The 18,152-nt window shown below is 38.2% G+C and overlaps 1 protein-coding gene across 6 annotated transcripts in view; it reads right to left on the bottom strand.

Annotated features, from left to right (window-relative positions):
- Window positions 1-17,399, bottom strand: part of LOC106877361 (ataxin-7-like protein 3) — a 45,184-nt gene extending 27,785 nt beyond the window's left edge. For 3 of the 6 annotated variants that reach the window (XM_089349975.1, XM_014926245.3, XM_089349977.1), the window contains exon 1: window positions 17,244-17,399. In XM_089349975.1, coding sequence (XP_089206101.1) covers window positions 17,244-17,294 — 51 coding nt within the window. In that variant the 5' untranslated portion in view covers window positions 17,295-17,399. Of the gene's footprint in view, window positions 1-15,898; window positions 16,079-17,243 lie in introns of those variants that run through there. The other 3 variants (XM_089349972.1, XM_089349973.1, XM_089349974.1) reach the window with 1 other exon arrangement.
- Between the last annotated feature and the right edge of the window lie 753 nt (window positions 17,400-18,152).

Genomic DNA, 18,152 nt, shown 5'->3' with positions numbered 1-18,152 from the left:
TTGTCTTGAGATCACATGATGGTTGTAAAGGAGCAACACCGTCATAGAAGCGATGCTCTTCGTTGCCAGTCTTTTGTGAAAGAAACAAACAAAAAACAAGACCTATGGCTATGGGAAAATATTACCTTGCATGGACTTGTAAACAAATGACGATTGGCAACAAGGATATCCGGTTGTAGAAAAATCTTCCTTAATGAATAACGAGTGACACATGGAAAAATGAATGTTGAATGACGAGGAATACACACACACACACATGTATATATAGCGAGAGGAGTTAGTTATAGAATTTATCAGAATCTAGGCTCATCAATGCGAAGGACAACAGAACTGGCCGGGTACCGTAAGATTATAATTCATCTGTAAATCCAATTCTGTGTTGTGTGGGGACCAGCATGTCAAAGAATAGACCCAACGTTTCTTTTGCATGTTGTAAAATGTGATTAAAAAAGGTTGAGCTAGGATTTGCACTTTGACCTCAAAAAACCCCCTTCACCAGCAATGACTACCAACACCAAACCGACCCATGGGTCGAAGGGTTGTTGCTTGAGTGGTGCAAAAGTGTCATTTGTCAGGAATAGGGAATCACCAACAAATGGCTGATGCAGTGACACGCTGTTACAGCGCATGACCCCATACCACTAGCGTAGCTAGAGTATGTGCCGCCCGGGGCGGCCCTTCCGTTTGTCGCTCCCCCCGGACCCCACAAAAAAAAACACACATTGCCTACAGCAGACCCAAACAGTGGTGCCCCTTTAAAAGTGCCACCCGGGCGCGGACCCCCACTCACCCATACTACCACTATAAATCAAATTCTTCTAAATAAAGCACTCATTTTTGCAATCACCATCATCATCATCGTCGTCATCACTGAACATCTGTTGGCAGGAGTGTACTGGCTGCTTTTTACGTAGCACCAGTACCAGTGGAGTTGCCAAATAGCTTGCACGTAAAAGACCTCTCAGGTGAGAAAGAGAGCAGAGCCAAGAGAAGCGACTGTCTGCCAGGCAAGAAGTTAGAGTATGACAGAGGGACAGAGATAGCTGTCTTGAGAAGATGTGAGGGAGACAAGAGAGATAGAAAAAAAGGGGAAGATACACAAGGAAAACAAGAAGGGACAAGTTATCAGGAGAATATAGGCATGGATAAGAGGTGGAGGAGAGAGAGAGAGAGATGCTAAAGTTACAAAATTTGATGGTAAGGAAATCAGGGCGGGGTGGGGAAGACGGATCTGAAACTTCTCCCCCAAAAATTTATCAACACCCTCGAAAACATTTTTGAAGATTTTCATTTAAAAAAAAAAGTTAATATAGAAATAAAGTCGGGGGTGGGTAGACATCCCTGACTTTAATCTGAAGTCATGCCCCGCCTCCACCCTTCCCTTCTTCTCGGCGCAGGTGTGAAAAGGGCGCAAAATTTAATTTTGGTTGTTAATTAAGGTAGAGACGCCAACAGTTTCTTTGCCCCTGGGAGCGGGAAACCATTGCTACACAACACCATTGAATTTTAAATAATTAAAAAGTAATTTAAGTTATAATTAAAAAATAACCTGAATTAAATTTCAAGTAGTTTAGAATTTATAAAGGATTAAAATACTTCAAAACAAAACATTTATAGTTCGGCTGAGTGTCGGAAGATAAAAGGTCAGCAATGTCAAGGGACACCCTTAACGGACAATTGAGTTATTCTGACACAAGGGACTTAAGACGGATGGACAGAAAGGCAAGAAAATTTGAATTTACAAACACTCCATTCCGCCTCTCCCCTAATAATAGTTTCAAATTTTGGCAAATGGCCAGCAGCAATATCGGGGGAGGGAGCTGGTAGATTATATCAACCCCAGTGTTCAACTGGTACTTATTTTATCGACCTCGAGAGGATGAACGGTAAAGTCGACCATTGAACTCAACGTAAAGACATGTTAACGATTCTGTCAGTTCGTCGACTTTGCCTTTTCCCTTATATAGATGTGTGTGTGTGTGTGTGAAAGAGAGAGAGAGAGAGTGCACAATAAACGAATGCAACACATACACAACCGCATGCACACGCGCACACACATACAGACACACACACACACGTAGTCACGAACTGTCTAATGGTGTTGTTTCCCTTCCGATATGAATCAACTAAATCGAACTGGACATTCCCTTGTAACTTAACTTTATCACATCAGGAGGGATGAAACAAGGAACGTTATACCTTTTTTTAGAGGGACTCGAACCCATGTCGTCGGGAGAAGAAACTAAACACCATCAACAGTATATATATATATATATATATATATATAGAGAGAGAGAGAGAGAGAGAGAGTGTGTGTAACTCCAGCTCGTTTGAACCCCCACTTAGGAACTATTCGTTATTTCGACACAAAGACACAATACTCGACCATTCGTTGTTCACTTTAAACTCCCCCAAGATGAGGCAAACACCTCATGTTTGTATCCCCACTCAATATCTATCTGGGGTCAGACGGTCAAGTCCCAGCAAAATGGTTGCTCCAATTACCACCAGATTCACAAGGCCCAGTCAAAATTAAAACTTATCGAATTTTCTATATTTCAACGTATTTTAATTTTTAACGAATTAAAATTATTCCACACTCTCCTTAATAAACACCGGATTAAAATAGAAAAGATAAGGGAATCTGTGATGTTCATGCTTCCACCAGCATTCTTAATCAGTTAGAGATAGTGAGTAGAATACTTTACAACATCCCCTTAGCTGGGTGCATCTGAACCAAAAATAATACAATACCCAAAACGATCTACCCGGTATCTATGATGACGAGAAGCCGAAAACACCCTTTCAATTTCCCGTCAATCTTGAACATGGAGAATAAGGGATCAAATTGGGACTCCAAACTAGTTTTTGTAAGGGTTTTTAACGTCGGGGTATATACCTTCACTTAGCAAAGAATTTTAGGCACGCCAGTATGGAAATACGAAGATGTGTGTGTGTGTCTATGTGTTCTTACACACACAAACATATGCACATAAATGTATACCTCTCTCTCTCTCTCTCTCTCTCTCTCTATATATATATATATATATATATATATATATATATATATGATAGACAGATAGACAGACAGACAGATAGATAGATAAACACGATTAGACTAGAATATATATCGATACAAAAACTAAATATATTATACAGTTTCGTGCGGCGACACTTATCAAAGTGTATATACATGTACTCATGTTTTGAGTTCTATATTCCTATTTGCGTCCACAAAACTGTGTGTGTGTATGTGTGTGAGCGTGCATGTGCGTGCGTGTGTGTGTGTATAAACACAGTTCTATGCTCGGTGAAATGTTTCCACTGAAACGAGTTCGCTTAGTTTCGATTCGTTTACACAATAACATTTTATACCGTCTCTCTCTCTCTCTCTCTCGTTCCTCTCTTAACATTCATAGGTGTGTGTATACGGGTGAGTGATGTGTCTATATGTGTGTCTGTGTGTGTGTGTGTGTATGAGACCATAACGTAAACAATGGCTCAGAGGTCGATGTTTTAAGGTCGGGGTATGTCACACTCTGCAATTTAAAGTTTTAAAGACAAAAACAGGAAGTGTTTTTTCCCCCACTAGACTGCATGAAAGAAAACTTTATATGAATAAATGTATGTATGTACGTATGAATATAATATAGACATTAGCTTGCCAAACAAACAGGCAAATGTAATGTAAACACATACATTGGTAATATGCATCCAGCTCTCTCACACACACACACACACATAATATATGTATAGATAGATATATTGTTTGTTGAATATTAAACTAAAGATCATTCAGTACTTTTTCAGTAGAGTACCATATTTATACATTTATAAGAATATTGTTAGTAACTTCGAAGTAGTCACCAAGTTGCAGTCTCACGATGGCATTTAAGCCGCATTTTCGAAGTTACTATCAACCTTTTCCTTATGTATGTATGTATGTATGTACACATACACAGACACAAACACACACACACATAGACGTAACTACAGATTGGTGCCCCATTGACTTAGTTTCTTCATAATTTTCTGAAAAATTCATATTCTTTGATGGAATTTTAAAGAAATATATTTTCGGGAGTGTAGATTAGATTATGCTAATAAAATCTAAAAATAGAAGAAAAATAAAAAAAAGAAATTTTTGCAGGAATTTCGGATCTCTCTACCGCAATCCGTGACTTCATTACCACCAGTTCCAGTAACTTCAGCATTTTTCACCTTTTTTCTTTTTTTTCAGATTCACGTGTACCCGAGACATCAACATTCCGTAATCTACACCCTCGCAAACGTATTTCTATAAAATATCATTTACAAGTTTGTATTTTGAAAAGAGATACGAGTATAGTCTAAATGGAGGATGGGTGGAGAAAATAAAACTCCTTAAGAAAAATAACATTTATTTTTAAACCTCAACCTCAACACAATCTTAATCTACACTCCTGAAAACATATAGGTGAACATTTTCGTTAAAAAAAAATACTCATTATTCAGGAAGTTATAAAGAAACAGAATCGTGGACGGGGCACCAAACTGTAGTTATGCCTCTGTGTGTGCGTGTGTGTGTGTGTTTATGAACCACCTCGAAGACGAGGTCGTCTACCGCAATGTGAATTTAGGCGATGTTTATGGTTTACAGAAACCCAAGAAAGTCGAACAATGGAATCCTGTCTATTAAAAGAGACAACGACAGAGAAAGAGAAGAGGCGAAGGAAATGACCATTTGGGTCTGGCTCTCGATATTTCCCCTTTCAGAAAAAAAACAGGAGACATCGACGAAAAATGCTTTTAATTAACAGCTAATTATTTCGATAATGTCCATTTAAAAAAAAAAAGGCAGAAAAGATTAACAAAATAATGAGCAGCACGCCAAAATGAACGGGGACACACAAACACACGTATATATATAAGTACTCACATACACATACACACACACACATCTCTGAGAATATTTGTGCATGCAGGCGCGACTGCGTCAACTTCGATAAATTAGGAAAACTAATAAATAATGCAGAGGCTCTTGGAGGCTCTGATTTACAAAATAAACAAATAAACGAATTGATAAACATCTATATCGATTTCTCTCTCTCTCTCTCACTCACAATGCCTATGTGTGTGTGTGTGTGTTTTATTAACAAGGCGATGCCTTACAAATGTACCATTTTGTTTAAGGCATCGCTTGAGCTAATGCTAATAATAAATATCGACTCTAGGTCGATAATGTATTGAGTACTTCCTTAAGCGAGGGTCTACTCGATCTCTGATCAGGATGTACATGTATAATGTGCGCGTGTGTGCATGTGTCTGTATACGTGTGTGTATGTGTTTGTATATGCGTTTCTATATTATTATACAAATATAAAAACTAACACTGAATTGGAAGATCACCCAAATCATTAATACATTTAAATATCACACGTATTTTTACAGGGAAAATGAGTTGTCAGTGACTTCGAAGTTTCGCTCGTCGTTGGCTTCGTTAGATAAAACCAACGGCTGGTAAAATTTCGAAGTTACTATCAACCCCTTCCTTCCTTTCTCTCTCTCTCTGCACACACACATATATTTACATTCTTGAGATCTCAACTTCAAATGGAATCAGGCTTAACGACAGCCAATTTGAGTGTGTGCATGAGCAGGTGTGTGTGTGAGAGAGAAGGAGAGAGAGAGAGAAAGAAAGAAAGAAAGAAAGAGACAGACAGAAAAGAACAATCAATGAAAGACAAAGCTGACCTCAGCAAGATTTCAACTCAGAGTACAGAAAGCTTAATACAAGCAATGCACTCTGTGAACATACATGCGTACATGCATGCATAAATACATACATAAGGATAATCTCAAGGACAGAGAAATAAGAACCCACAATATGGTAGAAGCCATAGCCACATATAGTAAAGAGGAATACTGGTGGAATGTCCCAGTGAAGACCCCAATAAAATGTAAGCACAACAGACCTGATATAATGATTTGGGATAGAGAAGAGAAACTGTGCACAGTTGTGGAAATTAGCTGTCCCGTGGATGTTAACATAAAGCTGAAGATCAGTGAAAACGAGAACACCTATGTTGAACTATTGAGAAATCTGCAGTTACTCTATCCAGATTACAAGTTCAGGTCTATACTTGTAATTATTGGGGTATTGGGATATGTAACACACTGCCTAAATACCAATCTTGAGAAATTAAGCTTCTCAAAACCAGAAAGGAGAAAGCTAATTCAAAGACTACAGATCCAATCCATCACTGGAACTGTAAAAATCTGTAAAACTTTCCAGAAGTTTATCATTTAAATATATATGAGCATGTCTAGATATGCAGCTATATGCATGAGAATACATACATAAAGCAAAACATACAAATCTGCACATATACATACATACATACAAAAATACCCTGTTGTTGATGTTGAAATTCCAATGAAGGAGCCTTGGATCTAGGTTACAAACTGGTTCTTTTTCTATTGGCAAGAAATCTTAAAATAAACTGAATAATGGAATACACACACACACACATACATACATGCATGCATGGATGTATGTATCATTGTTTGTCCAATTTTCTGTGTTTCCATGGGCTGCATGGGATTTATTGAGGCAGATTTTCCACGACCAAATGCCCTTCCTGTCACCAACCCTTGCCTGCATCCAAGCAAAGTAATAATCCCCCATGGCCAAATATATTTTTGCAGAATATGAGAAATAAATGACATTGCTTGAATGTGACGCTTACCTACGGCTATCACATGATGTGAAATGAAGGAGACACACACATACACACATACATCTGCAGGCTTGGCTGTGGTAAGAAGCTTGCTGCTCAACCACATGGTACCATGTTCAGTCCCACTGCATGGCGCTTTGGGCAAGTGTCTTCTGCTATAGCTCCAAGCTGACCAAAGCCTTGTGAGTGAGTGGATTTCGTAAATGGAAACTAAAAGAAGTCCATTGTATATGTGTGTGTGTGTGTCATTGTGTCGTATTCTATATGTGTGTTTTTTTTGTATTTGTTCCTCAAAACCACTGGCACTTTCAGATGGTGCTTTTTACATGCCGCCGGCATGGGGAGCCAGTCAGGTGGCACTGGCAATGACCCACGCATGAAAGGTGCTTATTAGATAGGAACACCAAATGGGAACATTTAAATTGAGAAGAAATAAACATTAAAACTGTGGCCGTAAAAACGTTTAAAGCTCCTAAATTCAGTTACCAGATTATCTTGTGGACACCGTTATAGTGAATATAAAAGTTAAATGTCAGCTAGTGAGATGAAAAACAAGATGTCAGAGCATGGATGAACACAGGAGAGTCACCAGCCATAAGTGATAGATGTATGGAGGCATATTGCCGTAAATCAGCTGGTGCCAACCAGATATCCGAGTGTATGGTCAGAAGCTTCAAGTTGTAGAAAGGTTTGTCTTGGAAGCACTTTTAGTATACCATGCTCCCATGACAATGAAATCTTTCTAAAAATCACTCACCAAGTGATGTTTTCAGAAACTCAGAAAAGCACATGTGGTCTCAACATGGTATCTCTACTGACATTAAAGTGAAGATTTATATACCATGTGTGCTGTCATCCATGTGGTGTATTTGTGGGTAACCTACTGAAAGCATTTGAAACAGCTGAAGTGCTTCCACTAGCAGTACCTGTATCATACCCGGGGTGTGTGTTGGAAAACGTATGTGAGTGATGTTGAGGTCCTTGAAAGAAGTCACTGTCAAAGTATTGAGTCATTTTGCAGCAGTGGCTGCCATGGGTGGGTCACCTAATGAGAACAGGGAACTGTAATATTCTGAAGCAACTTGTGTATGATGAGCTGGGGAATGGAAAACATCCCCTCATAAACATGAGCTGAGGTTGGAAGATTGTATGAAGACATCCTTGAAGAGAGAGCTTAACATCATGAAGACGGACTGGGAAGAAACTGAAAAATGATCAGGTAAGATGGGGGAAAACCATATTTGATGGAAGCGAGAGAAACCATGAAGAGTTGAAGAGGGATACTAGAAAAGGGTGTGTAGAAAATATGGATGAACAGAGTCAGGTGAGATGCAATGTGGGAGAGTCTACTTCAGTAGAACAGGAGTGAAAATTCATAAAAGAAACCATGTACAGAGAACTGATTTGGATTACACCATGCACAGCAAAACAACATGCTATGAATACAGTAAAGTTTGCCTCTCAGTTGGAGGCTTGAAATGACACAGGAACGTGCATGGTACCCAATAAGTGGCTCCTGTCATTGGGGGCAATTATGTATGTGACATTTGTGCCACAGAGTGTAGGTCAGTTGCTGGCCTGAAAAATCACATCCATGCTGCTCAAACATGAGACTGATTCTGAAATGCTTCAAGTGATGGCTGTACTCGAGAATAAGGAAATGGCCATCATCATATATGTATGTAAAAACCAGCAGTTTTCATGGAATTACCGGTCATCTTGCTATGGCCTGTCACCAGGTAGAAATCACAAAGACTCACAGAGAGGTAGTTATATTGTACAAGGCAGCACCAGTTGAGTATGGAGATTATCAGAACCGACTGGCTCCCCATCCCAACAAAATTTCTGGCCTTGAGCCAATAGTAGAATGAAGATGTAGAAAAGGAGTGTGCAAGAATTCCAAATTCTGTATCCAATGTGAATTATGGATACACAAGAAATGTAGTGGAATCACAGGCAGGCTAATAGAGGAAGTAGACTTTGTATGTGGCAAATGCACAGGGGCCATTAAGAGCACACGGGAAATAGGTTCTCTTAAATGCTTCGAAGACTCCCTAGATGTGCAGTTAGTAGCTTCAGTTACTGGATGGCTTAATCAGCAGTGGAGGCAGAGCAAAAGTTACTCTTACTCAACTGGAGTAAGAACAAGTTCAGAAAGCAATTAATTCTGCTGCAACGAAGGGCTTCCCTCTTAGAATCACTTTTGTTTACACCACTCATTCTGTAAAAAGGTTAATGAGCAAGCAGAGATGCCGAGTAATGAAGTGTCTTCAGTCACATGATTACCTCACTGTTGCTGATACTATAAAAACACAGACAGTACACTCAATAAAAGTGTAAAGTTGTGAGGATTCTTTAGTCTGGTGAAGGACATGAGAACCCCTCTAGTGCTGGTGCTATTGAAAAAGACATCCAGTACACTCTGTCACATGGTTGGTGGAAGGAAGTGCATCCATGTTTAGAAACTGAGCCTTGTTGAGTTGGAGAACCTCACACCACATTTAATTTATGGTTCAGTTTCTAAGGCTGGATGCACTTCCTTCCATTTCATTAGACAGGTTCTCATGTCCTTCACCAGACTAAAGAGTCCTCACACTTTACACTTTATAAATGCTGACTCCAGCCATGTCAACCCATGCCATCATGGAAAGCAGATGTAAAACAATAAAGATGATGAATATAGAGTTATAGTCCAATTAATTAGAAACAGAATCAGACTAGAAGACATTCAGTTTGGTTTTGTGACAGGGAAAAGTACTAGTAATGCGATCTTCTTAGTCGGGACTACAACAGAAGTATTTAGCTAAGGGCAAACCATTGTATTTGGTATTAACTGACCTGGAGGAAACCTTTGATAGAGTCCCTTGCTCTATGGTATGGTGGTCTCTAAGAAAGCCAAGGGTCAACAAATGACTTGTGAGAGCCATACAAGTCATGGACAGGGGTGCTGTTAGTAAGGTGTGACTTAACTATGAGAACAGTGACAAATTTTGAGTACAGGTAGGTGTTCATCAGGGCTCACTTCTCAGTCCTTATACATCATTGTCCTCCAGGCCATAACAGAAAAATTCAAAACTGGCTGCCCCTAGGAACTATTATATGTTAACAGGATTAAAAAGAAATTCCAGGTATGAATGCAAAACCTGGAATTGAAGGACCTTCAAGTTAACTTAGCAAAGACCAAAGTTTTAGAAAATAGGAAAACAGATAGGAGTCTACCTACTTCAAGTGAATGGCACTGCTCAATATGTAGAAAAGGTGTAGGCAGAAATTCAATAAAGTGTACTCAGTACAAGCACCCATCACACTCAGTAAAGTGGTTAGTGTTAGGAAGGGCATCCAGCTGTAGAAACCATGCCAAATTAGACTGGATCCTGATGGAGCTCTCCAACTTGCCAGCACTGGTCAAACTGTCCAACCCATGCCAACATGGAAAACAGACATTAAATGATGATGATGATGATATACAGACACACATATACTCTTTCCTTGACACCCTTCTCAGTCACATTTACCTTGAACAAACAGAGACAATATAGAATGCAGAAGATTCTTTGGTTCAACAGGGGAAAAAACAACCTCTCTAGTGCTTGTGCCATGATATAATACATCCAACACATTCTGTAAAGCAGGTGGTGTTAGGAAAAAGATCCAGCTGAAGAAACCATACCAACATGTAACTTATGAGCGAAATGTGGTCATGTGATCAATCTAGGAGGCAGTAACTCCAAATAAGAACTGATTCAGACTGACAACTCATCTAACTCATGTCTGCTTGAGTTGGATGGGTTGACATAAAACAAAGATGTAAATATCATCACCAGCATCATCAACACTTTAATGCCCACTTTTCCAAGGGTCAGACAGAGTTCACTAAGTTTTTTTTTTGCAGCTGGATGTTCTTCCAGCCACAAACCTTCATCAATTTCCAAGGGGGTAACATTTCCCCATGGCTAGACATGTTTTCACAGAATACTGGAAATGAATATCATTTATTTACAACAATCAAGCAACGAACAAGACAAGGTGACATGGGCTTCTTTCAGTTTCCATCAACCAAATACACTAATGAAGCTTAGGTCGGCCTAGTATTTGGTGGAAAACACTTGCCCAAAGTGCCACACATTGCGACTGAACCTGAAACAATGTATTTGGAAGCAAACCAAAGGAAACAACAGTGGTTAGAAAGTATTTAATATTATGATTGGAGTGAAACCAAAGAAATAAATGAAGCTGTCCAAATTGAGGAATATTATTTAATCATCACCACCTCCACCACCACCATTTAATGTTCCCTTCTATGCTGGCACTCATCATCATCCAGTGTTTTAAATCCAAGTTTTGTCCCCGTTAATGGGGGTGGCCAGATCTACCTCAATGCCATAGCAACCAAGGTAAGCAGGTGCAGCCCACCCCAACCTTTGGGCTGGCTGGTGCCCATTCTCTCCTGCTATCATGAGGCTTTTTTGGAGCTGGATTTTCTACAGGGAGCATGTCCTCGCTTACCCCCAATCTCAGTTTCTAGACATGAGTAGTCCCGAGACCAAGGCCTCTACCATGATTTTTAAGAAAAGTGGTGTAAAACTGGCTCAGGAAGGCAGGGATGCTACTCCCTGAGACCTGTTTCGGAGCCCCCCCACCACCTTACTGTTTCTCATAAAGTCTGACATAAGAAATTACCATCTGTTGATTTTTGAACCTCTTTTGATGGAGATTATCAATTTTGATAAGAAATCTTCACAAATTTCTACATTATAAATCAATATTGGTTTCAAATTTTGGCACAAGGCCAGAAATTCCAGGGGATGGGGTAAGTCGAATATATTGACCCCAGTACACAACTGGTACTTATTTTATTGACCCTGAAAGGATGAAAGGCAAAGTCAACCTCGACGGTATTTGAACTCTGAATGTAAAGACAAATGAAATGCTGCTAAGCATTCTGGTCAGCATGCTAATGGTTCTGTGAGTTTGCCACCTTCCATTAGAAACTAATTACTAATCAACAGGTATTTATGCACATCACAGCATAAATCAGAAGAACTGAAGCAAATTTAGATATTCTGGCCCCTGTGCACCCACTACACTCTTGGAGTGGTTGGCGTTAGGAAGGGCATCAAACTATAGAAACACTGCCAGATCAGACTGGAGCCTGGTGCAGCCTCCTGGCTTCCCAGACCCCAGTCGAACCGTCCAACCCATACCAGCATGGAAAACAGACGTTGAACGATGATGAGGATGATTGTGGGTTAAATGATGATAGGAATGTAGATACATTCCTTCTACACTATTGGTGTGCAGAGAACAAAATGGGTGTGTGTCTCTTGATGAATCAGTTCACAGCTTGTTGATTGCTATTTGGAGAAGATGAACTCATCTTCCTTCCCCAATCAAGAGCAGGGATCAGTTGTTATCATAATAGCATCTGAACTTTAAAAGAATTCCAGTGTTCCTTTGAGGTAAGAATGGGAATGAAGGATCTTGAAAAGATATTCCAGGATTATATCCAAAGTTGTTAGTATACTAAATTGCTTTATATTCTTGGAGATTATTATAGAGACATTGACCTACTAATTCTTAGAAATTTTGGCTGGCTCCAAAATGTTTAATTTTAAAATAATGGAAAATTTTCATCTTAAGGTAGTTAACTATGTTACCATGGCAGTACATTAATAGATTTCCCAACCAACCCAAAAATATTTTAGATAGTCTTGATAAGAATATATCTTTACATATTTCCCACCACTCAGTGAGTGAAGCTATTTTTAACAACACCTCACAGTATTATGATGCTCTAAAATGTAGTGATTTTACTGATAAAATTAGATGTATTAGAAGAGATAATCCATCACCCACCCCCGACAGAAATAAAAATAGAAATATAATTTGGTATAACCCACCTTTCCATCAACATCCTTGACCTTAGTAGCAAAAATTTTCTTAAACTATTAAATAAAACATTACTCCCACCCCCACCATAAATATTACAAGATTACAAATTAAAATTGCATTAATATCTCTATTCTACAACATTTAGTCTTGGCTAAACTCATCGGCTTAATGAATGCCTCTTAAAAAAGAAAAGATGCACAACTAAAATATTACTCGCTACACTATGGTAAACATTAATGTTTTAAAATCATACATTGGAATGACATTAAACTCTTTCAAAATTCAGTATTACCAACATGTCCATTCATTCAGGAACCACTTTAGTACCAATAACACAGGCTTGGAAGCAATCATTTGTACAATAACACTGACCTTAATATTAAGTGTAAATTAACTGCTTTAACAAACTATATACGCAGTATGTATATGAAATAGCTTGTATATGAAATTCTGTTTTCTAACAGTAAAATCTGCACAAGCCATGCTAGCATGGAAAAGTAGGTAGTTGGTGACTTACACAGCCATTACACATAGACACTAACTTCATAAGTCACCAAGTAACCCCCGAAAATTTCTATATAATATACCGAGAGCGCTTTTCACTTAAAATGTGTGTGTGTATAGTTAATTTATGAGGCTACTCAGCCTTGACTCAAAACTGATATCACATCAGGGAATCTGGATCAGGTTAGATACACTACTACACATTCTACTGTGGTATTGAGTACTTTTTTCTCGTTTGCGTATACATATACACATGCACATACATACTCATATACATACATTCATGCATATATATTACCTATGAACGTGTGTGTGTGTGTGTATACACGTGTGAGTATATATATATTCTTTTACTTGTTTCAGTCATTTGACTGAGGCACCGCCTTTAATCGACCCCCAGGACTTATTCTTTGTAAGCCTAGTACTTATTCTATGGGTCTCTAAGTTATGGGGACATAAACACACCAGCATCAGTTGTCAAGCGATGGTGAGGGGACAAACAGACACAAACATATACATATATGTATACACACACACACACACATATATATATATATATATATACGACGAGCTTCTTTCAGTTTCAGTCTACCAAATCCACTCAAGGCTTTGGTCGGCCCGAGGCTATAGTAGAAGGTGCCACGCAGTGGGACCGAACCCGGAACCATGTGGTTGGTAAGCAAACTACTTACCACACAGCCACTCCGCCTAATATATAAATATATAGATAGAGAGAGAGAGAGAGGGGGAGGGAGACTGACACACACACACACACACACATACATATATATATTTTAAATATTAAAAATGGGCAATGTTTCGGGAAAAGTTTATGACGTCGTGGGAGAGTGTGACATCGTCTTTCGTCTGCTCGACACAGCTGAACAGTCAAAGACACTCATGACTGACGTCATATACCAATACCGAAATGTAGCATTAGAAATGTTTACATGCATGCGTGTGTTCTCAGATGTATATAAAAAATATATATACAACAAACATTGACAATACAAGAATCAGTGAAATATGTGTATGCGTATGTGTGGAGGGAGAGAGAGAGAGAGAGAGTGAGAGAGAGAGAGAGAGAGAGAGAGAGAGAGAGAGAGAGAGAGAGTATAAGGATTGCTGGATGTGTCGAAGAGTCACCAGGAAAGCAGAAACAAACGAAGGAGGCTTAAAAGAAGCCAGCAAAATTGTTTAGAAATACCAGCTCCATTTTCGTTAGGCTGTTATTGTTGTTTAACCCCAGGCCAGCTCTAAGCCAGTAAACCGTTCTAGCAGTGATTAATCCCATATATTTCAAGACATTGTATATATATATATATATATTATTATCTGGGGTTACATTATCTAACGTTGTGTCTTCAATACGCTGTGATTTATTCAACGAGAAATTGTGTCTGCTATTTTTAGCAGGTCGAGCGACCACATACAAGCTTCGTTGTTGGCCTCGGCAGTGCGTCAGTGTCTGACTCCAAAATATTTGGTTTGTTGGTGTTGTTGTTGTTGTTTGTAGTGGGGGGGGGAGAAAAAGAGAAACCTAATAACAACAATAATTTCGATGTCTGCAAAGCACTTCCGACACACACACACACACACATGCATGTGTGTGTGTGTGTGTGTGTGTGTGTGTTTGATCAGTGCTATGAACGAAACTCTCAGCCTTTGAGACACTTTGTAACTTCGACCAATTAAACCAATTAAAAATAGGAGAAAAATTTGCATACTCGTTTTGAACTCTATCTTTTTTTTTTTTGTAGCATCAAACCTACACACACACATTTATGTACTCATGTATTTATTTTTTATCACAAACCCTCATTATATATATACATATATATATATATATATATATATATATATATATATATATATACATGAACACACACGATATATACGCGCGCGCGCGTTTTCTTCTTTCTTTTATTGATAATCGACAGAGGAGTGACTCAAGCGCCGGGAGTTTCGTGCGGTTGCACAGGTCAAACTGATTTTAACTCAAGGGGGTCATATATTTATGTACCGGTAATAATCGCATTATCACTGTTGTTATTATTATTATTATCATCATTTTCTGCTTCGAATAATAATGGTAATTAGAAGAAGAACAACAAAAACTCCGAATCACACATATAAACGATTAATCGAAAACTCGGAGTTAGCGCTCAAGAACCTTCAGTTTCTTGTAATAAAATATAAACACTCCATATTCATAACGAGTATTTCTCCCAGCCTTTGAGTAAAAAAAACAAAAACAATCCCTCATTCACCAATCTATATACATACATACACACATATATATATATATATATATATATATATATATATATATATATATATATATATATATATATATATATATATATATATATATATGTATGTATGTATGTATGTATGTATGTATGTCGGTGGCAACAATAGACAGCGAGAAATTAAGCTGGTTGGGGGTAAACAGTATGGGAGACAATATATTTATATAGTGATATATGTTTATCGAAATGGGTAGACAGGAATGGAAGAGAAGGTATTTATATAGATTATTGAGGGGTCTTTGTTGATTTTATACATACATGGCATCAGACCACACACAAACACCAACATCACCACCTCTCTTTCTCTTGCTCTCTCTCTATATATATATATTTATATATAGATACGTATGCATGTACACACACATACTTATATGCAAGCACATATATAAACATACAAACATATGTACATACATTATACACGTGATTATACGCAAGTTTAGTTATAAACAAATATACACAAATTATTAATACCACAGAAGCTTGTGATTGGAACCGTAACGCGAGCCAGAATGAATAAGAAATGTAGTCGTAGTAGTAGTTGTAATTGGTGGTGGTGGTAGTAGTAGTAATTGGTAGTAGTAGTAGTAGTAGTAGTCGTAGTAGCAGCAGCAGCTGCAACAGAACAACAACAACCATACCAAGAACATTTAAATTACTTTAAGGAAATCGATTCAATGCCTTAAAAATGAAAGCCAAAATCTGGACAGCATTTTTAATTACTATTATTATTAAATTTCTTTGTGACAAACACAAAAATCATTGATGACCATAAACACACACACGCACATAAATATATATATATATATATGTATGTTATCCACAAATATTTTTCTAGTTAAATATGTAAATGCTTTGTGTTTAAGCTGGCCATGTGGCAAATATAGCAATTATTACTGGGTACCAGTTAAGTACTAGGGGTCATTTAAATCGACTACACCTCCTAAAAATAAAGTGTGTGGCCTTGTGCCTTTAAGGAATCATATTATTGCGTTTTTGGCGTACGTTTGTCTATGTTGAATGAAAAAACACGAACTTTAGCAGACGCATATATGCACATATATTTGTATGTGTGTATATATACATATATATATATATATATATATATGTATATATATATATATACGTGACTGCAGACATATATATGTATGTACTATATATATATATATATATATATATATCTTATCTATCTATATATGTGAATCGTTTGTGCGTATGTAACATGTAAGTGTTTGTGTGTGTGTAGAGAGAGAATGGTTTGTGATGGTGTAGAGGCGGAAGTCAGGTTGGAAGACAAGACGAGTAGTAAATAGGAGACGAGAAGTGTTTTTGTGACAATCGACGGCAGAGAACCGTTTAGTTTGGACGGTAAAAGAAAGACAGGACTTCGAAAATTGTCGTCAAGGACAGAGACACACCTCGAGATGCGATCCTGACGAAACAAACAAACAATATATACAGAGAGAGAGAGAGAGAGAGAGAGAGAGAGAGAGAGAAAGAAAGAGAGAGAGAGAGAGAGAGAAAGGGAGAGAGATAATAATAATAGCAAGAGAAAGTGTATATGTGTGAGTGAAAGAAAGACAGTAAGAGAAAGAGAGACAGAAAGAGGAGTGAAGCAAGCTATGTATATATGTGTGTGTGTGTGTGTGTGTGTATACATAAATATATATGTATGTGTAGCTATATACATATATTTGTAGCGCTGCGGTGTGTATACATAGACATAGCTTGCCGACACTTGCGTCAAAATCGGTGATCTAACGGATTAAAGACGCCTCGAAACGGGGATTTTCATAATAAACCAGTATTTGGTGCATACCGTTAGAGCATCTTCACCGTTCTTCAAGTCTTTCAGGGTGGAATTGTTCATAGTGTTGGCCAAAGTCTCCCTTCATCCACCGACCGATCCTAAGAAAGCGTGTATCCTTACCGGAAGTTGTTAAACTATTGTCCTGCGCGGCCCGGATGCGCAGAGCAAGAAATGTTGTTGTTTTGGGGGCTTTTTTCTTGTTTTTTTTTTCTCTGTTGGTTTGTTTATTTATTTATTTTGATCTGTCATTTGTCAAAGTCTCAGCTGAGCTGAGATGGGTCTTCACCATCTCTCACACCTTAACGTTTATTATAGGTTTTAATTAATCGAAGTCTCATATTCTAAGCAATGACTAGACAGACGACGAACGAGAGGGAGAGACAGATATACATTACAGAGCCTTTTGTATAGTTGTAGCTCCATGTAGTTCGCATTTGTTTCGAAATGTTCCAACAAAAATATTGAGTCGTGAAAAACACAATAGATATCTTGTCATTACAACTAATTTGTCATCATTCAATATGAACAATTATCTCTTTTCATCAACACAAAACACAAGAAAATAGTATCACACTGCGTATATATCTGATTAAACCTGTGAAGGGCCTCGCCAAATTATCTTTCTTCAGCTGTTTCAAACTTTAGCTGCAAAGTAATAAAGTGTCTGTGTCTAGGGAGGGTCACAGCGCAAATCTTCCTCTCCCTGCTCACATCACTTCAGAGGCAAATAGTTAATTAATTATTCTTTTCTACTCAAGGCACAAGGCCCGTAATTTTTTGGGGGAAGGGGTCAATCGAATGATCGACTCCAATACGCAACTGGTACTTAATTTATCGACCCTGAAAGGATGAAAGGCAAAGTCGACTTCGGCGGAATTTGAACTCAGAACGTAAAGACAGACGAAATACCGCTAAACA

The sequence above is a fragment of the Octopus bimaculoides genome, chromosome 3 (genome assembly GCF_046866305.1).
Source record: "Octopus bimaculoides isolate indiv1 chromosome 3, ASM4686630v1, whole genome shotgun sequence".
In the NCBI taxonomy this organism is placed as follows: Eukaryota; Metazoa; Mollusca; class Cephalopoda; order Octopoda; family Octopodidae; genus Octopus; species Octopus bimaculoides.
This window is presented reverse-complemented; position numbering and strand designations above follow the sequence as displayed.